Source organism: Porites lutea, chromosome 1 (genome assembly GCF_958299795.1).
Source record: "Porites lutea chromosome 1, jaPorLute2.1, whole genome shotgun sequence".
NCBI classification, from domain to species: Eukaryota; Metazoa; Cnidaria; class Anthozoa; order Scleractinia; family Poritidae; genus Porites; species Porites lutea.
Window position 1 is genome coordinate 43,883,575 of NC_133201.1, and position 18,901 is coordinate 43,902,475.

General features: G+C 38.9%; 1 protein-coding gene across 1 annotated transcript; it reads left to right on the forward strand.

The window, feature by feature from the left end:
* The first annotated feature begins 843 nt into the window (after positions 1 to 843).
* Positions 844 to 14,951, forward strand: LOC140930243 (uncharacterized). The gene is made up of 10 exons (XM_073379921.1): positions 844 to 904; positions 3,712 to 4,155; positions 5,322 to 5,366; positions 5,617 to 5,840; positions 6,795 to 6,884; positions 8,029 to 8,368; positions 9,658 to 10,020; positions 10,426 to 10,611; positions 13,980 to 14,186; positions 14,584 to 14,951. The coding sequence occupies exons 2-10, from the start codon at positions 3,723 to 3,725 to the stop codon at positions 14,949 to 14,951; spliced, it is 2,256 nt and encodes a 751-aa protein (XP_073236022.1). The 5' UTR covers positions 844 to 904; positions 3,712 to 3,722.
* The last annotated feature ends 3,950 nt before the right edge of the window (positions 14,952 to 18,901 follow it).

Sequence of the window (18,901 nt, forward strand, 5' to 3'; positions counted from 1 at the left end):
AAACTCTTGGGCTAAATTTCCTCAGTAATAACCGTCAACCGTCAAAGTTACACCACTCCATTGAGACCCTCGTGTAGTTTTTGTCTACCTAAACAAAATTAGAAACCTAAATTAGCTCAGGTAGAGTATACAATATCAGAAAATATTAGATTCTACGCACAGCTCGTATCTAAAACGAAACTTTTTGCGAGTTTTGATTTATAACAAAAATCGTAACTTTGTCTAGGCCGCCCGTGGAAAAGCGTACATAAAAAGAAAAAAGAACAAACTTTTTCAAAGAACAAGTTTGTTTTGAAAATTAATGTTCACCTTTTGGTCAAACCTTTAAGATATCAGTGTTACAATAAATCCGGCTTTTCGTCATTGACAGTTTTAAAAGAAAAGGTTCTTGTGTAACAACCACGTACTGCTGAACATAAATACACGTCACTCTTTTAAAACGTTCAAGCTTTGTCAAAATGTATTTGAAGGTAGGTAAGTTTAGTTCAAGTTTGCTCTGCCACCGGAGAGGCAGGTTAATAAAACAACAAAACAACAAGCTTTAGTTGCCGAGTTTTAAGAATTTTTGGTATCTAGATATGGAATTACGTACTTTTTGCTGCGTTTGTAAACTGACAAGACAGACTTCCAATGATTGATTAAAAAAAAAAAAAACATCAAAAAAAGAAAAAACAAAACAAAACAAAAATTAAAAAAAACGTCTTGCTATCCAAACCAGTCTTTCTTTTTATTTCTCCCCAAATTATTTATGACTTTGAAAAAGAACACGTCATACGCTATTAGTTTATGCGTACTTGAATCATTACAAAAGAATTGCTGTTGGTCCTTTTACTTTCACCACACAGGATCCGCTTCTCCGTACTTGAGATCGAGAGCTAAAGAAAATCACTCCAAGTGTCCGAAGGTACGATAACATTTTTTACTCTTTTTCTAATATTTGTTCTTTAAGCAGATAAAATGTCGATATTGCTTATTGAAATTCTTTATCGGTTTTTTCTTTCTTTCATCTCGACTTCTCATTTAGGAATACGTGGATTGAACAAATTGAGGGATGTATAAGATAAAAACGTCTCGCTCTATACTCTATGCACTCGGATTTTCCAGTAACCGATAAGTGCGCGCACAGAAATTCGGGTTTAAGTTTTCAAAAAGAGATGTCTAAAACTTAAGCCACCCTAAGCGGCCTCTGTAGATTTAGATTCTTAATAATGGAATTCGTTAATTAACTTAAAATTCTACAAGAACGTGCTAAAAATGTTAAAACATCTTCACGTGAGAAAGCGTTTATATTCTCAATAATAATTTGTTGAGTACAATAGTCATGATCGAATACACAAATTGTTTTGAATGCTTGTCTGCCTTTTTGAACGCACGATCCGTTCATACAACTGATGCAATCCAGTCCATCAAATGAAATTCAATTTTCACTGAAGAAAACTGCTTTTGGAAAAGGTCGTTTCTGCAAGAAAAAATATCAACTTAGCACACTGTAATTGACAATCGTTTTTTTTAAATCAGATTCTCGATCAGATCTGTTCGATCGGCGTTTCAATTAAACGACGGGTTTACACTATCACTGAAAATATTCATTCAAATTCGATCAGCGTTCTAAAGCGTGTTCACACTGTCCAAAATGTTTCGAGAACGAGAAATTAAGATTGACAGCCTCTCTATGGGTATTTCCGGCGAAATCGAAGTCGCAACGATCACTTTTAATAAAACAAAGATCCGTTAGAAATCAGTTTATGATGATGTTCAAAACGTTTGTTTGTTCAAAGTTTTTGTTTTCCTCATTAAACTTTTGCTTTGTTTTATTTGGATCGTTTCCTTCGTCGTCATCGTGATTGCTCAAGCTCGTCAGTTGCATTACCACGCAAAACAATTCTTGATATGCGGCGATCTCTTTGAAAAACAGATCATAGTGAAAAACCTGCGACAAAAACGACGTCTCCAGGTTCCCTTCAAGGATCCAAAAAAAGGGAAGTTTTTAATCTGATTTCTAAATATATTTAAAGATTTTGTTCGAGAGGCACCCTCTTTCGTTTCCATTGTCTTGTCGTGGCAGGACTAGCTCAGAGCGGTAGGTGGTGGGCAGGGCGGATAAAGGTTGGGCGGTGAAACGAGCGCTCCGCTCTTCATTTAATGTGTGATGCGGAGTAGGACTGGCACGAGCGCTCTTTTCGCGCTTCCGGTGCGCTTGAAGGCCGGCGAAATTTTCCTTTTTGCAAACAGGGGATCCTATTTTTTTTTCTGTAATTTCAGGCTACAATGTTAAATAGATAAATTCGTCTCATAACAATATCAATAAACAGTTTCATATGTTTGTGTCTGTACGTCTATAAGTCAAAATTGGTGATCGTATAATGCCAAAATTTGAGTTTAATTTGAAAGTGTTGAATGCCTCCCCCTTCCGCTAAATGTCAGCTAATCGTCTTTCGCCGTTTCGTTTGCAAAAGCTTAACACTTCTTAAACTCAATTTTTACATATGTTAAAGGGGGATAAATTTTATATAACATAACAAAAAATTGGATTGATATATATTGATATAGTGGCGTTGTACTTCTTCAAACTTTGCTCCTCGAGTGCAACGCGCCATGGCGATTCGCGCAATGCGTTGCAAATCCGGCAACCGCATGTAAACAAAATTTATTGAAGTTAGTTGTAAGGTTTTTTCTCCGTTTTTCTCTCTAAAACAAAACAAGGTAAACAGTAAAAACTGAGGGGAAACTAATTTTGAAGTTTCGAAGAAACAGAAAGACGTATGAGATCTTTTTTTCAAAATTAAAAAGAAGAACGATGGTGATTGAAATTAGCATAATTTCACCTTGCACGAGCTGCACGCATTTATAAAGTACACGTCTTCTAGTTATAAAACACGATCTGCTGTCTTTTAGTTTTGCCATGGATGACATGGATGAGATTTTCCTTCGTGTTTTAGACAGTACTTAGTTGTTTTTGTTTTGGAATAACATCGACATTGGCGAGTAAAGATATAATTCAGTGGTAGAGTCATGGAAGTAATAAAAGAAACCCTTTGAAAGAGATGCTTGCCTGCACAACTAAACCTCCCGCAAAAAATTGCAACATTTGCCTCTCGGAGACAGCGTACCAGCACAAAGGAACGAGGAAGATGTGCAAGAAAACAAATCAAGCTGCCATAATTCTGTGACAGTGGCAGTGTCCAATGTACAAACCACATCGCAAGCCCTGACCGAAGTCGAAAACAAGCGACATTTCTAAGCAGAGTCCCAGTCCACTGCATCACACCTTTTTGCTCGGACGCGCTCGTTTCACCGCCCAACCTTTATCCGCCCTGGTCGTGGGTTCGATTTCCGGGGCCGGACCAGTACTCAGGGTCTTAAAATATCTGAGAAATGAAGGTACCTACCTTTGTACTGCAAGCGGCGAGACCTTCGCGTGGCTCGGATTACCACGTAAAATGGCGGTCCCGTCTCCAGTTCGAGACGTAAATACCTTGACACTCAAATAAAGCGCATTTTTCTTGTTTAATTGTCTATCGTATGCAGCTCAACCATTGATCGATTAAGAATTCTTCAAAATACAGGCCTGAGAACATTCTAAGTTATGACGAGATTGGTCTTGAGATTGGCATTTATCATTAACGAAAGATACCACAAAACAAATTATTTCATGCACAATGTGCAATACATATACTGACGAATAATTTTGACGTTTTTTTTTTCATCTAGGAGCGATAACTATGTCCTCTTTATCATTCCTGGGACCAAGTCTGTTGGTTTTTGTGATTATATTTCTATGGAACTCAAGCGGTTATGCACTTCCTCATGAAGGAAATTTTAAAGTTACAGGGCAAGAGAAACAGCTTGACCCAGTCCCAGATCCTGCTGGCGAATTTTGTCAAAGAAACAAGAACCCTGCGGGGCTGGGGTTTATTGGTGTGAAGTACGATCTACTGAGGGGGAACCCTGAGGGTAACAATGCTCTTGGGGGTGTTGATCCGGGATTTGATAAAACCAAGAAAATCTTAAAGCTGACCACAGAAGAGGGAGATGCAGTCCCAATCCAGATCTGCTACGAAGAAAGACAGTCTTGTGCAACGACCAAATCGTCAAAGATCTTTGGTGGAACCAAACGTTATCAGGAGAAACTAAGCGTTGATGTCAGCGCTGAAGGTATGTTGTTGGCTTTTATGCTGTAGGCTTTTGTACATTTTGTTCCCCACTGAAATTATCCACCTTAATGATCCATTTTTTCCACTAAGACTTAAAAATCTTCCGATAATGCTCAATATACAAAGGCTTTTTAATCAATTTTAACGTATAAGTAGTCAACGTATACATACAATTTAATGGTTTTAACTGACAGAAAGCGACAAATAAAGCGCACTAAAATGCTCGAATATTGCTTATTAATAATGCTCTTGCCTCACAATGATACTTGAAAAAAATGCCTCTGAAAAACCAAGGAAAGGGGGGATAGTATTCTAAAAAAAAAACCCGCAACAGCAACAAAGCACTTGTCGTTTTCTTCTGAGTGCAGTTAGGGTCACGCTTAGGGTTGATGAGATGGAAGCTATATTACATGGTTTTTCGGTAGGGGGGGGGGGGGGGGGGGAGAGTCCTAAAACGAGTAATCGCTGTCGGATTTGTTTATTCCATCAATAGGCCATTTCCGAGTTCCCCCGGGCCTCTGTATCAAAACTAAGTTAAGTGCCCAGCCTTTGATGTGGAAATGATTTTTCATTCTCATGCAAATAAAACTCATTTCCACAAGAAAGAATGTGCACTTGGTCTCATTTTGAAAGTGAGGGTTTTTGGAACTCGGAAGTGGCTTATTATATGACTTATATATTGCTTGCTTTGATGGTGTTTACGGTCGTTATTGCAAGAAGGTCAAAATAATCACTTCCACCTATAATTTGCCAATGTTGTCCTCAAGATTTAAAGTTCTTCATCGTACATTGCCTTTTGAAGAAAATTACGACAAACATACCGTCGCAGGGAACACAGTTTGACATTGCTCTTGAAAATCATGAATTGAGACGCAGCCTACAGAACTGGTTAATCAGTTATCTGCTAGTAGATAACTAACTAATCTGTAGGTTGCGCTGATTTGCAAAATTAACTGTAGGTTCCTAGCAGAGTTTCTTGTCCTAGCCAATGAGAAGTAAAGTGTATGATAACATCAGTTTTTCACCCCTAAGAAACCATTTAACGTTGCTTTTCCTCAACAAAAACGAAGGCAAAGATGGCGGGTATCGTGAATGCTCTCTTTTGTTAATTCTTTTTTGTGTGTGTTATCATTAATTTTAGCTTTTTATTTGTCATTTTTAAAACAGCTGGATACTCCGGATTGTTTGACTTTTCCTTCAGCTTAAGTTCAAGTAAGTTCCTTTTGTTGAAACTTTATCGTACTCTAAGTAATAATAGTTAAAATCGGTTTTATTGGCCAAAAACATAAAATGAAAGTAAAGTAACGATATCAAACAGCAAGTGAAAGTAGTTTTCTATCTAATGGACCAACTGTTTACAATCTCGATGGCTCAATACACATTTTATCACCAAAGTTTCTTTTAAGAGCTTTGAAAGGCGACAGCCGTACTGAAAGTTGTTTCTAACTGATTTTCCTTGCAGAGTATGAGCAGATGAAAAAAAGCACTCAAAGTGGAGAAACGGTCTATCGTGACTGCACAGAAATTTGCAATAAAGGTGAAGCAAGATACCGACTCAAATTAGTAGAAAACTACCAGTGGACACTGACCGAAGAGTTTGCTGCTGATGTTTGTGGATTAACAGTAAAATTCAGGAACCGTAAAGACAAAAAGACATACTTCTATTTCTTGAATTATTGGGGAACAGTAAGTTGAAAGCATGGTGATAGACCTCTTTACCTGGTATGTTTTGTTTTCCTAATGACCCGTGGAACCTTTGTCTTTTCATAAATTACGAGTACATATGCACGGGAATAAGACGAAATATGAAAGGAACAGTTCTTTAGAGTATTATAACATAACCTGCGTTAGGAAAACAAAACATGCAAGCATGGCCTTCAGGGAACACGAGTTTTGACTAAATAAAGGTTAAATCTTTTTTTAATAAAGTTGAATTACTTACATTGAAGTAGTCTTTTGTCGTTTCTGGTCAATTCTGGCCATATTTTGTTGTAAAAGCCTGGAAATACGCTTTGTTTTGATTCAGAGGTAGATCAGCATTCATTAAAACTTGGTAACCGAACATTCTTTTCGAATCCTGGGGCGCGGACGCTAAGCGCGTGGAGCATTCTTACTAGTAAAAAGTGACCCAGGGGTTTTTAGTAGAATACTCCACGCGTTTATCGCCCGCGCACCAGGATTCGAAGAAAACGCTCGGTTACCAAGTTTAAATGAACGCAGATCGACTTCTGAATCAAAACAAAGCGTGTTTGTAGGCTTTCTACAATAAATATACGGCCAGAATTGACCAGAAAGGACAAAAGACTACTTTAATGTGAATAATTCAACTTTATTAAAAACCGATTTAACCTTTATTGAGTTGAAACCCATGTTTTCTTAGCCCATGATTTAAAAAATTCATGAGACAAAAACAAAACGCTATGATATCATCGCCGTCAATTTTTTTTGTTACCGCAAAGTTATGAGATCCCTCCTCAAAAGTGGTCAATTCGACGCGCCCTATACTACTCCAGGGTCTATTGTTCACTAAACAAAAAACCTCTGCGTTGGAGGTATCATTTCGCGGTGGTCGAATATATAAAATTGTCTGGGAAAAGATTTGACGACGGCTCTCCTATTTTGTTTATCTGTCTTACCTAGCATGTTGTAGTTAAAGTCGTACTGGGGACGAAGAAAATCACGAGATTCAGAAGTTCACTTCAAGAGTTCATATCTTACGCTTCAGAAAATGTAAGTTTGCACATTAATGCACAACGCACCTTATAAGCTTATTCCCCTATTGTTGGATTGTGGATAGGGTAGAATTTGTTAATCATTCGATTTCATCTTTCTTTGTTTTTTCCTTTATGGAAAAAAAAACTAGAGCAATCACTCACGCTAAGGAAGTGTTACAGTTTTTCTACTAAGTTGTAAACAGTCTATGAACGGCTAGTAAAACTAGGTTTAACTAATACAGTCAAATCCTGTTTTAGGGGCACCCGCTTAATAAGGACAGTTTACATTTTCCCTGGGGAAAAAAGCCTTTACATTTTCTCTAAATTGGTCCCTCTTAATATGGGCACTTTCTATGGCCCCCTCTTGGTCCGTATTAACGAGGTTTGATTGTACGAGTAAACTCTGAGAACATACAAAGTGTTGACAACTAGTAGATCATAACTGCCTTGCAAGAATTCGCTAAAAACCGTTTCTCTCAAAAGTCGATTTGCCAGACGACGTGTCGCCCGGACTTATTTGTCTCGCCCGATGACTTTCAACACTCTCCAGCTCGACGTGCAGTCACTGTCTTTACGCTTTTTTCTTTTTTCAGGCCTAAAGAACGACAAATTCATTTTGGGCGAATCGACTTAAGTCCAGGTGAACTGTCCGCGGGCGAAAAGGACCGAATGCCCCTTGAGAAAGGGTCTATTACATTCCTTCTACGTTTCTCGTGCATAGAAACAATTGCCAAGCTTAAGTTTTTGTTTAAGCAGAAAAGTTAAACAAGTTTTTATATGATCTTCTTTAACATGGCATGTTAGCTTGACCCTTAAAAGTGATTTGTCCGTACACAATTTTCACACCAGTTGACAGTTATCACTTTTGCCGAATGTGCATGGATAAACCGTTCAGTTACCCAGTGCTCCATGCTTAAAAAAACGTTGTAGGGTGCATTTTTTAGATTTCCTTCCAAGATGTGTTTCACAATCGGCTATCCTTTTGTTAAGCTATAATAACCGTTTATTAATCTATGTTTGTCAATCTTTCTCTGTCAATCTATCTGTTTGGCAACCCGCAACCTATCCTTTTGTTGTGCTCTTTTCCTGCCTCGATCGTATTATTAGATTGCCATACAATCCAAGTTGAAATGTTTTTTATGGTCTATAAAAAATTTCAGGCTACCAACAGTTTTTCCGTGTCCGGAGGTTATGCAGGTTTTAAGGCATCGGCCAGCGTTGACGTCAATAAATTTGAGGAATCAGAGGAGAGTAAAAAAGATTTTGGAGAAGAACAAGTTACTTATAATATCGGTGGAGACAGTCTTCCTGAACCGATTCAGGTGACCTTAATGGGAATCGAAGAGACGCTGACGCCGACGTTTTGGAGCAATTTAGAAGAGCTGAAGAAAAAGAGATCATGCAAAAAGATGACGCTTACAAAACTTGGAAAGTTTTTAAGGAACATGAGACAAGCGATCAAGCAATACCCGAAAGAAATGCACGTTAAGCGAGCTAAAGGTGTTTATACTATCCATATACACCTTGATGTTATGAATATAGCAAACATCTTTAGTGCTGTACTAGGCTTATCAGTCAGAGGGTATTCAGTTTACAAATACCAGTTTTTTTTTTCATCAACAGAGTCTAGATTTTGTTGAATCAAGTAAGATCAGGGTCTGGAATTTGCATGGCTTCAATTTATTTGAATTTAAAAGTAGTTTTTATTCTTGTGGAATTAGTTACCTTTAAAACTCTTTACTTAAAAAAACTTGATGTAATAGTTAGTGTATTATTGTAAACACTTATATCAATTGCTTGCGCGTGGCTTAAGCGCTGACTAGTCAACATTCGAAGTTAACTATACATCGTTACCCTCTAGCCTAAAAAGAGGGGTGGCGAATGGAACCTCAAAAAACGTGGGTCTCGGAAAATTTTGGCATGATCTCGAAATCTCGGAAGCGTTTTTGATAAGTCTCGAAGTCTCGTTTTTTCATGGTTTGTTTTTACTTTTTTTGAGTCTCGAAACTTTTCACCAAAGAGTCTCGGGCTCGGATTTCTAACTAGGATCTCGGCGTCTCGGCGGGTCTCGGATTTTACCATTGGCCACCCCTAAAAAGCGATGCTGTTCAAGACTCTTAAAGCATTACTTATTAATAGTTGAGCGACTTACAAGTACCGGCAATGATAAAGACAGTGCAGTAATTTGCGTAGATGCCGAGCTTACGCGCGATGTGATGCGGAAAGATTTAGCATTTCTCTCGTCCAACGGTATACTGGCAACAGAAACTCTTCGTTATCCCCGGCGGCCATGTTGTGTTTTTTTTAGCAGGCAGCAAATGGGGTTCTTGGAGGGCGTTGCGCGCGGAAAATTGACGGATGGTATGTCACACATGCACAAACAAGTCGAGCAAAATGCTCCCGCTACTAATAGCCTGTTCCAGGCTCCGAGATAGTCGGGTCCGCTGAATTGAGAAAGCACAAACACAAAAATAAAAAGGGAGGAAAGTGGGGAGAGAAGGGGCCCGCCCCGCTACCTTTTCCCGTCCCTTTTTTTGTCGCGTCTTCCCCACTATCTGAGAGCCTGGAACAGGCTAAGATACTAATAACTAAATAGTAGTTGCGAATCGTTCCGTGGAATATGACAGCTCGAAGGTCCTTTTGAATTTACTAGAGCATTAAAAGAAACAACCAAGCAATTTAGTGTCATTGGGGGTTATATATATTTTTTACCTGCCCTAGGAACCAATTTTGAGGACTTCACACAGTCAATTCAAAGGTAATTGTTAATCAGTCTATTTTCTCTGCAGATAATCCCATGGAACTTCAGCTTTCCTGGCCATCTGGATATTACTCGCTGTTTGCTGCTACCGATCACACCTCCTTAACAAAGGTGTGCCCTCAGGGAACTGGATTCCAGTGGCGGCCTGGTAGTATAACAGACCAAAATCATATTATATTTACATCATTACCAACCTTAATGGCGTCGTTTAAGATTAACATTAAACAGATTGGAAAGACTGGAGATTGGGAAAATTTTGGCGGTGTGAAGTACGAATTCTGCACAAAGACACAAGACCCTGGCAGCCAATACTTCAGTCAAGACTGGCCTAAAGGAAGATACTGTATCTTACGAAAGAGTAGGAACACTAGAGAACCAAAATGTCCAAGAAGTAAGTTAGATCTTTTGTATTATTGTTGATGAGCCGATATAATTCCTTTGACTTGGGGTCATGAAAACCTTGCTTTTTTAAGCTTAATTATAGTTTACAGTGCCTTTCGGTTCTTTGTTCTTGCACGTTTCGGTATGCTACCTTCTTACATCGTACCCAGATATCACATTGTCCACCCTGGGTACCAGAGGTTTTTTCTCGCGTGCGACGGGGAACTTCGTTTCGTCGGCCGCAGGCCGACACGTGTTCGGCCGAAGGCTGAAGACACGAGCGGCGAAGCGCGGGTCACTTTTTAGCACCCAGGGTACACTTTGTCTTACAGTACGCTGAAAAATGAGATCGCCGGATTGTGTGTCAAACCACACCGCCTCCCCTAATATTTCGCTTTTGTTTTTTAATCATCAGATTTCGAAGCTGCTTCTGTGATGTGGATTGATGAATTGGATTACGGAGCATTTGAAGACTCTCTGAGACCTCCGCTGAAAAAAGGAACATACCCTGATGGCTCATTCGAAAGTAAAAAACACTTTAAAATAGAATTCTGTTGCAGGCAGGATGGCTTTGTCGACAACGGAATCCATTTACCTCTCGGTAAGGTTACTTTTACTTCGTTTAGATCTGGTGTAAAGGAGGTTTAATATCGTGGATAAAACACTGGTATCAAAGTGGGCCTGGTGGGGATGAAAAATACTGTAACACAAGAGCAAGAGAAAATGAAAAGATCGAGTTGATAATTGCAGGCGGACTGGTCATTATTACATCTATTTCATTGTATTTTGAAATCACTGGTGATCCTTGCAATATGATTGGCTCTTAGCAGGGTGATTTACTTTCCATTTCGGTTTTGAGCGAAATTTGTTAGAAGTTTCACCTTTTTAAAAGGAATAATTTTTTGTAAACGAAAACGGAAAGAGAACTCATCACATTTTGTAAGAGAAGATTGTTCAAATTACCGAACAATCTTCTACAACCCAACACAATTCAAAAATTCCATTTCGATTGGCTAACAAACTCGCTATCTACCATTTACAGCATGGCCAGAAAAGGGCGGGATATCACAAAAACCAAATCCCGTAAATCCTATAACATATAGATTTAGCCAGGGCTTAAAGCGAAGCCTCGGTTTATATACTTATGATAAAAGCAATCAAATTTGAACTAATAACATGAACTCTGAGCCAGAAAAAGAGAAATCTCCAAATTCCTTCTTTATTTTAGGAGCCTTCAGCATCAGTTTACCTCTAGAGGGAGGGGTTAAATGATTAAGAAAGAATATCCCTCAAACACACCTGAAATGAAAAAACTCTCCCAGCCAGCTAAAAGACTTATATTTACAGAATAAAAATCACTATGCATCAAGTCTGTAACAGATAGAATTCTTCCAAACTACGTATACATTATCGAACCACCCCCCACCCAGCCTCGTACCCAGGCCAGTTCGCGCTATCCGAGTTACCCGACAAGCTTGATAGGTGACGTCACATCCAAAATCGCCGAGAACGACTGGGAACGAGGCTGTCCCCCACCACATCCCTTTGCGAAGTTATAGGTCTTTCCAGTAGCAGCAATTTGTAGGTTACGATATCTAATGGGAAGTTTTTACCGTTTCGATACTAATAAGTATAATTCTTTAACCTACACAAACTGCACAGTACGTGCTCAGGTGTTATGCAGTGCATACACTACAAATTATAAACAATTATTGAATGAGGTTTTTGTGATATCCGAAATAATCAAGGTGGAGGTAAGTGTTATCAGCCGAAGCCGAAGGCTAAGGCTGATAACACTAACCGAGACCTTGATTATTCCGGATATCACAAAAACCGAATCTAATAATTGTTTTATTATACAAGCCATTCTTATTTTTTTATTATAGAAGCCATTCTTACTTCGCTGTCCGCGAACTTGACATTGCTGTCCGTGCACTTGATATTGCTCTTGGAAATAATGCATTGCGCGCGCAACCTACAGATTATTCACTAATCTGTAGGTACAGATTAGTGAATAATCTGTAGGTTGCGCTGTTTCCCAGAATTAACCGCAGGCTTTAGCCAATGAGAAGACAGATGGTGACTACAATGTATAATAATAAACGTTACAACTACTACACAGTCGACTCTCGATAACTCGAACCTTCAAGGGAAATCGTTAAAAGTTCGAGTTATCGGGAGTTCGAGTTTTCGGGAGCTCAAAGCAATAGCCGGAAGTAAGGGAAAAACCAGTTTTTACTGTACAGTGAACATTTTTATCATATTTAATTGTACAAATGTTAAGCGAAAAATGAAAGATACTTCTAGATTATAAATCAGAATGTAACGTAAACAACATAGCTTAAATAGAGCATTCGTTTTACCGTTTTGAGTAGTAAAGCTGTTTCACGTTAGATTTGGGACAAACAACATCAGCCTTCACTAGTAAACTATATGCCTACAACACGTTAATGGGAAATTCAAAATCAACTTTTCGGACGACAGTACTCTGTTCTTTTTTCCCGACCTTTTAAGCCCTCAAAACATGTTTCGAGTTATCGAGAGTAAAATGATATGGAAATGATCTGAGGTGAAACAAAAATTACTTCGAGTTAGCGGGAGGTTCGAGTTATTGGGAGTCAACTGTACTTAAACTTTAAAAAAAAAGACAAACTCGAGCTCGAAAAACCGACGAGTCTGTTATTAGAAGAAAGGAGAACTCTTTCGTATTTAGAAAAGCTAAAGTTTACTTTTTTCAGCGAGAATAGAAAGTGTAAACAAACGCATAAACTTCATTACCAACCTGAAATTTCTTCAACAACGTCGGTGCCTTGGTTAGTCCAAAATAAGCCAAGCACTCAGCCGTAAAGAAAACAAGGTGGAATTCCTAGATTGACAATTTCGTACCGAAAAGCTTTCGTTTGTCCACAAAAAGGAAACTGAGTATTTTTTTGAACTGTCTCTTTCCATTTTTGTCTTTCGTCGGTGTATTTTCAACCATTGAATGCAAAACTTTGAAAACTCTTTGGTAAGCGCACGCCAGCCATTTTGTTGAAAATGTATGTCCTCCACTAAGGAGTCAAATCCGTTTCATCCCCTATCCCCTAAAAACTACCAAACATATGCTCAGTAGACAGATTCTGATTGGCCAACAATTTCTTAAGCCTTTTGGAACGGTAGGAACAAAACTCTCTAGCGGAGGAATTCGTATCTACTTAGATCTACCCTGAAACAACGTACGGTAACGTCAAGACCAAATTTTCTTGCATCGATAGGTTCCCGTATCTCCTTAGCATTGGGGATCCGTCGCGCGCTTCGCGAGCGGAGGTTCCGCTATTATACACTGTTTTGAACAAAATAACGACAAACACACCGCGACGCGCGCAACACCAGGGGAAGGAGAAAAATGTACAACTGACATTGCCCTTGGAAACCATGCATTGCGGGCGCAACCTTCAGATTAGTCCTGGGCCCAGTTGTTCGAAGGCCGATTAGCGCTTAACCCGGGGTTAAATTTACGTCGGGTTTCTTTTTCTTATGTTCAAAAGCGTTTTCTCGGATAATTTTCTGTGCCATTTTTAGAGCTTCCAATAATCAACTTCTAGACAAAAAGAATAAAAACTGAAATGATTTCTAAGCTTTCAAATCTGAATTCAAATCTCGCACTAACCCCGGGTTATCTTAACCTAGCTTAGAACAACTCGGCCCTGAAGTCTATGCTGATTTCTAAAATTAGCCAACGAGAAGACAGATAGTGAGTACAAGATATTCAGTTTTGTTTAATTCCTCATCGACGCAGCAGTACAGTTTAATTCACTCAGTTTCATTCCTGTTTAAATTTAAAACCGTTTCATCGCAATTTCTCTGGTAAAATATGCAAGAGCACCTTTGTTGAGCATTATTTCTGTTTAACAAAACTTAACTTTACTTAACATGTAATAACCCAAGTCTTGTTTTGTCAATTATTTTTGCATTGTTTCAAAATCATAGACAACCCGTTTATATTGATGAAAGTTCAAGGATTCCCATGCCAAAAGGTTTGTGGTGCACGTAAAGGAGAATGGTCGATCAAAACCGGAGCGTTAGATGACCCATTCGCTAAGGAATCAGTTATTAACGGCACCATCAAACCAGCTGGAAGTACTTCTCGGCAGGCAGTGCAGCTACGTTTCTGCTATTATGCGAAAATCGAAAGCGGTTTGTACCTACCAAATGTTTTTGAAAATAAGCAATGATCAAAGATAACGGAGTGCGTTCGACCGATCTCCATCTCAGCTCTCTCTCCTTTTCGACTCCTTGTAGCAAGTTGGCATCATTGATGTCATTCGCCCCCGCAAAATCTACGGGAATGACAGATTCATTAAATCAACGACCGTTGTCCCGTACAGTCTTACTCCAATCTATTGCAGGAGTTCGTTTTGTTATATTACATTCAAACCTCAATTAAGCGGCCAACATCGGGGTAGAGACATGACTTGCATTAAAAGCTGTATCGCAATACATGCTGCATGGTGTCAATTTTATTAATAATTTAAACACCTTTACAAATAGAAAAGTTCACTGCACTTCCTTTCTGTCCCTTATCCGTTTGCAGCTAAATTCTTGAAGTTTGTGTTTGTTGAGACTCTTGTGAAGGCGAGTACCGCTGAAAAAGAATGTCAACGTAAAGGAGGTCATCTAGCTAGCATTCACAGTCAGGAAGAAAATCAAAAAATCAGACAGATGGTGGGATCAGGATCAATGGCCTGGATTGGCTTGAAGAGGAGAACCGTGCAAAACAGACCGTGGATCTGGACTGATGGCACTGAGCTAGACTTCGGGGAGTGGAAGCCCGACGTTACTGACGATGAAAATTTTGTTTCCATTAGTGGAGACGATGGCTCATGGGAGGCAAAGACTAAAGATCCTAAGCTTCCTTTCGTATGCAAAGTGATTAACTCTTGTCCAGATGAGAATGAGTGAATTGGAAGGCCGGAATACACGCTTTTCAGCTAATTCAATAAAACTTGAAAAGAAGAGGCAGACACTGAAGTTATTGATGTGTTACATAACTGAATATCGCAACAGCTTACGAGAAATAAGTTTGGGGCTGGTAGACTTTTGAGGGAGCAGTGAGTGGGAAAAGCCTATTGTATGTTTAGCCGAGGTGGTGTCCGGTGAAATTTGTCAAATCAAGTTTCTGAGTATGGAAACGCCATATTTGTTATCCTCCAAACGATACTTACTACTTACTTACTAACTTTCTGACTTACTCACTCTTACTTACTTACTTACTAACTTACTTGGTGACCTTTCTCTTCAGGGTCCAGTTGTTAGAAGGCCAATTAGAGTTAACCCGGGGTTAAATTTTAATCCGGGTTTCTTTTTCTTTTGTTCCAAATCATTTTGTCTGACAATTTTCTATATTCTTTGATAGGATCTAATCATCGAATTGCGAACAAACAAAAATTAAACGAAATTTGCTTTTTGAGCTTTCATTTCTGAATTCAAAATTTTCCACTAACCCTGGGTTATCTTGAACCGGCCTTAAACAACACGGTCCAGCTTCCTCAAACCATTTTATCCTCCTATCTATCACCAACCGACTGACCAACCTCGTTCCCAGGGTTCTCTCCCAGGAGAGAAAACCTGGGAACGAGGTTGTCTATCCACATGGTGTTGGACTTGGTGCTGGTCTGACAATTTCTTATTTTCTCAATTCTAATCTTGCCTATCCCAGTTTTGTTGATAGCCGTCCCTACGAAAAGATCTAATTATTGAGATCTAGCGATCGAGGTACAAGTTCCAGTCATTTTCTTCTCGCCCCTAGCATTTTTTTGTGTAATAACTGATGCATGTCAATGATAAATGGAAGATACATGCATTTGTGATTTAGGGATTTTTTCTTAAATTATAATATTATAAGTTATTTTTTTTTATAATTCGATGTCACAGTGATTTAAGAACTCTGGCTTTACGGCCGTGAATATTCTTTAATAGATCAAATGCCGTTCACAAAACATTGCCTTCAGCTGATTATATTGCTATGTAGTAACTTCGGAATAGTATCAGCATTATCGGGATCTTCCCCCAGGTAAGAAGTTTTGTTGGATTGTGGAATAATTCAAGTTAAATCATGCAAATACCTTTGGCTATTTTGATCGGTGGCCTAGCTAGGGTTTGACTCGAATTGGTTTTATTTTTGCTGATTGAGCTATCAAAAGGTCAGAAATAGGTTAGTTTTGGACCACACAGTCACCACATTTTATCTGTGCAAACTAAAAGACAGATAATCGATGCATGCAGTCAACTTCTTTTGAATCCTCTCTCTGATGGCAGTCGGGCCGATAATATTTTAAGTGTGCTTGCACGAACTAATAACAGACTGCAATTCCTGTGTTTGAAACTTCCTACACACGGTGTCGGTGCCTAATGCTGGGCAATCTACGACATCTCACCCAGACATTCCCTAGAAGCTCCTTGGTCCTCTATGTTTGTCCTCTCTTAAAACCTTATTATCTTTTTTTTAATAGGCAAAGAGGATTTTGAGCGCGTACATCAACGGGAGGAGGACGTAATTGCTTTCTTTGCGGTGGTGCTTTTGGCAAAATTTTCAGACAAATCGTCTGCATAAGAGTAACGACACTCAGAAATACAGATTTCGTAGCGTCAAGGCATAATAAAAGGGAAAAGGTTTCCTTTCGCTTGGCGTGCGTCGCTCGTAAACGCCTTATTAAGCTCCCCAACGCTAACAACTTATCATATACGTCTAAATGATGTTCCATTGGAATTTGCATTTGATACATGAAGGTCAATTAGTGGAGCTTACATATCTTTGTTTGAAAAAAAAAAAAAAAGATTTCATCTATATTGGCAAAAGTTTTGAGTCCTGTCGTCGGGGTTCGCTAATTTGAACAATTTAGCCTTACCAGGAGCAGCTTGACACCGAATTGAAGAAATTTAAATCAGTTTTAGATGATATGAAGTTAAAACGGTATTGGGATGTAAAATAGACTCTTGGACCCTGAGGTTTATACCTAAGTCCTTTCAATGCACAAGACTGCACATTTGGTATCACTCTTTAGTTAACAGAGTATACCATCATAGTACGGTGACATGAACTGAAAACTTGAGCATTCTTTGCCACCTGCTAAAAACTGTGATCTACGCTGCCTGAAAGCGAATAAAACTAAAACCTTCTTTCAGGTTAGTCTTCTTGAGTAACGTCGGTTTCAACTGGAATGTTTTTATCCAAGTAATATCGCCCACCCCTTCAGTGAAAGTGTAGGAGCTCTTACTAGTTGGCCAATACTTCACACAGCCAATTAAGTTATCAATAGCTTTCACTAGTTTCCTCCACTAAAGTTATTCAAAGGGCTTGGACCTGATCAATAAATATAATTTTTTGCGTTTTCATGCGGCTTTCATTACCAGCTACTTTACTAGCAATCGATCATCGGTACTTAATGCCCAGCAATTTTTTCATGTTCAGACACAAGGGCGAGAAGGCTTTTGATGAAGTATCGTTTTCTTTTTATTGCTTTCCGAACGGCAACATTATGAGTTCCTCTTGTTTAATGGACCATGATTCCTATACGTCAGCTTTTTCAGTAGTCAAGAGTTTAAACTTCCTTCCAAAGATAATTTTTTCAGCGATTGACAAATACCGCAGCCAAGCTTGATGCTTTAACCAAACAGGTTTAGAAAAGATTTTTCAGGCGTTTACGTTTTTGTGGCCAAAAATTTGCTTCCACTTGTCTAAAATTCGAGATATGCAGCCATGAAAAAGTTCCTAGCGTACCCCTAAACAGAAAAAGAACAGAAATCACAGCTGAAGCTCAGTTTAAGCCGACAAACAAGAACTTGGCTACTGTTAACAGTGATTGTTTTAGTAGCGTAAAAAGTTGATGTCTTGTGCTCACGGAATTCTAACTTGTGGATACCTTAGCTATTGAATTTCTTTTACAAAGAATCTATAGCGGAGAGAAAATGTCTGACAACTGAAAGAATGATTAAAGTTTAAAGTTGTACGAGGTAAAAATTTAAGGGCTACAGAGAGGAGAAGTGTGACGCCAAGTTATCATGGTAGCAAAATTTCTGGATCACAACAATAGGTGGCTTAAGCAACAATGATGGAGACGGCAACGAGAACAGCAAAAACGAAATGGGTTTATTAGCAAAACAACAACCTTGCACGTGCACACACGCTTTTTTGTACATTTAATTATTAGCCGTCAATGCACGACTACTGCATGAAACTTTCTAATTTCACTCGCCCGATATATCGAGTAGGTGAACACAACACAAACATTTTCTTTTTCTTTTTCTTAGATACAGTTCTTTAGCATTCAACCCAAGAAAATTTCGCCAACATTTGATAAATTAAATGAAACTGAATAAGATCGATGGAGTTTGAAACAGTGCAATTCACATTTTAGATGACGTTTTCGGTTTGTTGTCATCTAGAAATTTTGCTACCATGACAACGTGACGTAACGACTTTTCCTCTCTTTTATGCTGCCTCGTACTGCGGTGAGGGAAATGTGAGACCTTTTTGATATGAACCCGGGGCCCGTTTCTCGAAAATCCCGATATTTAACGGGTTAGGAAAGCTGTTGTTGCTTATATTCAAGATCGAGGTTTCATAGTTTTGAAGATAACAGGATAAAACTGCTAGTCAACAAAACAAAATGGGCTGGTTTGCTCGCTACGACAAACGCTTTTAATTCTCCAAATTAATATCAACTAAGCCCAGTTTGCTTTGTCAAGTTTCAATACTATCAATTGCAGCTCTTCTTGGGAATCATGACACCACCATGCTTATCACTGAGAGCCGGCAACGGACGAATGAAATCGCCCCCTAATATGATGTTTTCCCCTCAGTCCAAGTTTTCTGTTTGAAGCAGGCCATGTCATTTTCTAAAAAACTAAAT

What these genes read in the sequence shown, in the direction of transcription:
- LOC140930243 (XM_073379921.1), top strand. Translation starts at nt 3,723, where the DNA reads ATGTCCTCTTTATCATTCCTGGGACCAAGTCTGTTGGTTTTTGTGATT. An exon ending in TTCCTTCAGCTTAAGTTCAA is followed by an intron (nt 5,367 to 5,616) that starts GTAAGTTCCTTT and finishes TTTTCCTTGCAG; the next exon opens with AGTATGAGCAGATGAAAAAA. An exon ending in TTATGCGAAAATCGAAAGCG is followed by an intron (nt 14,187 to 14,583) that starts GTTTGTACCTAC and finishes ATCCGTTTGCAG; the next exon opens with CTAAATTCTTGAAGTTTGTG.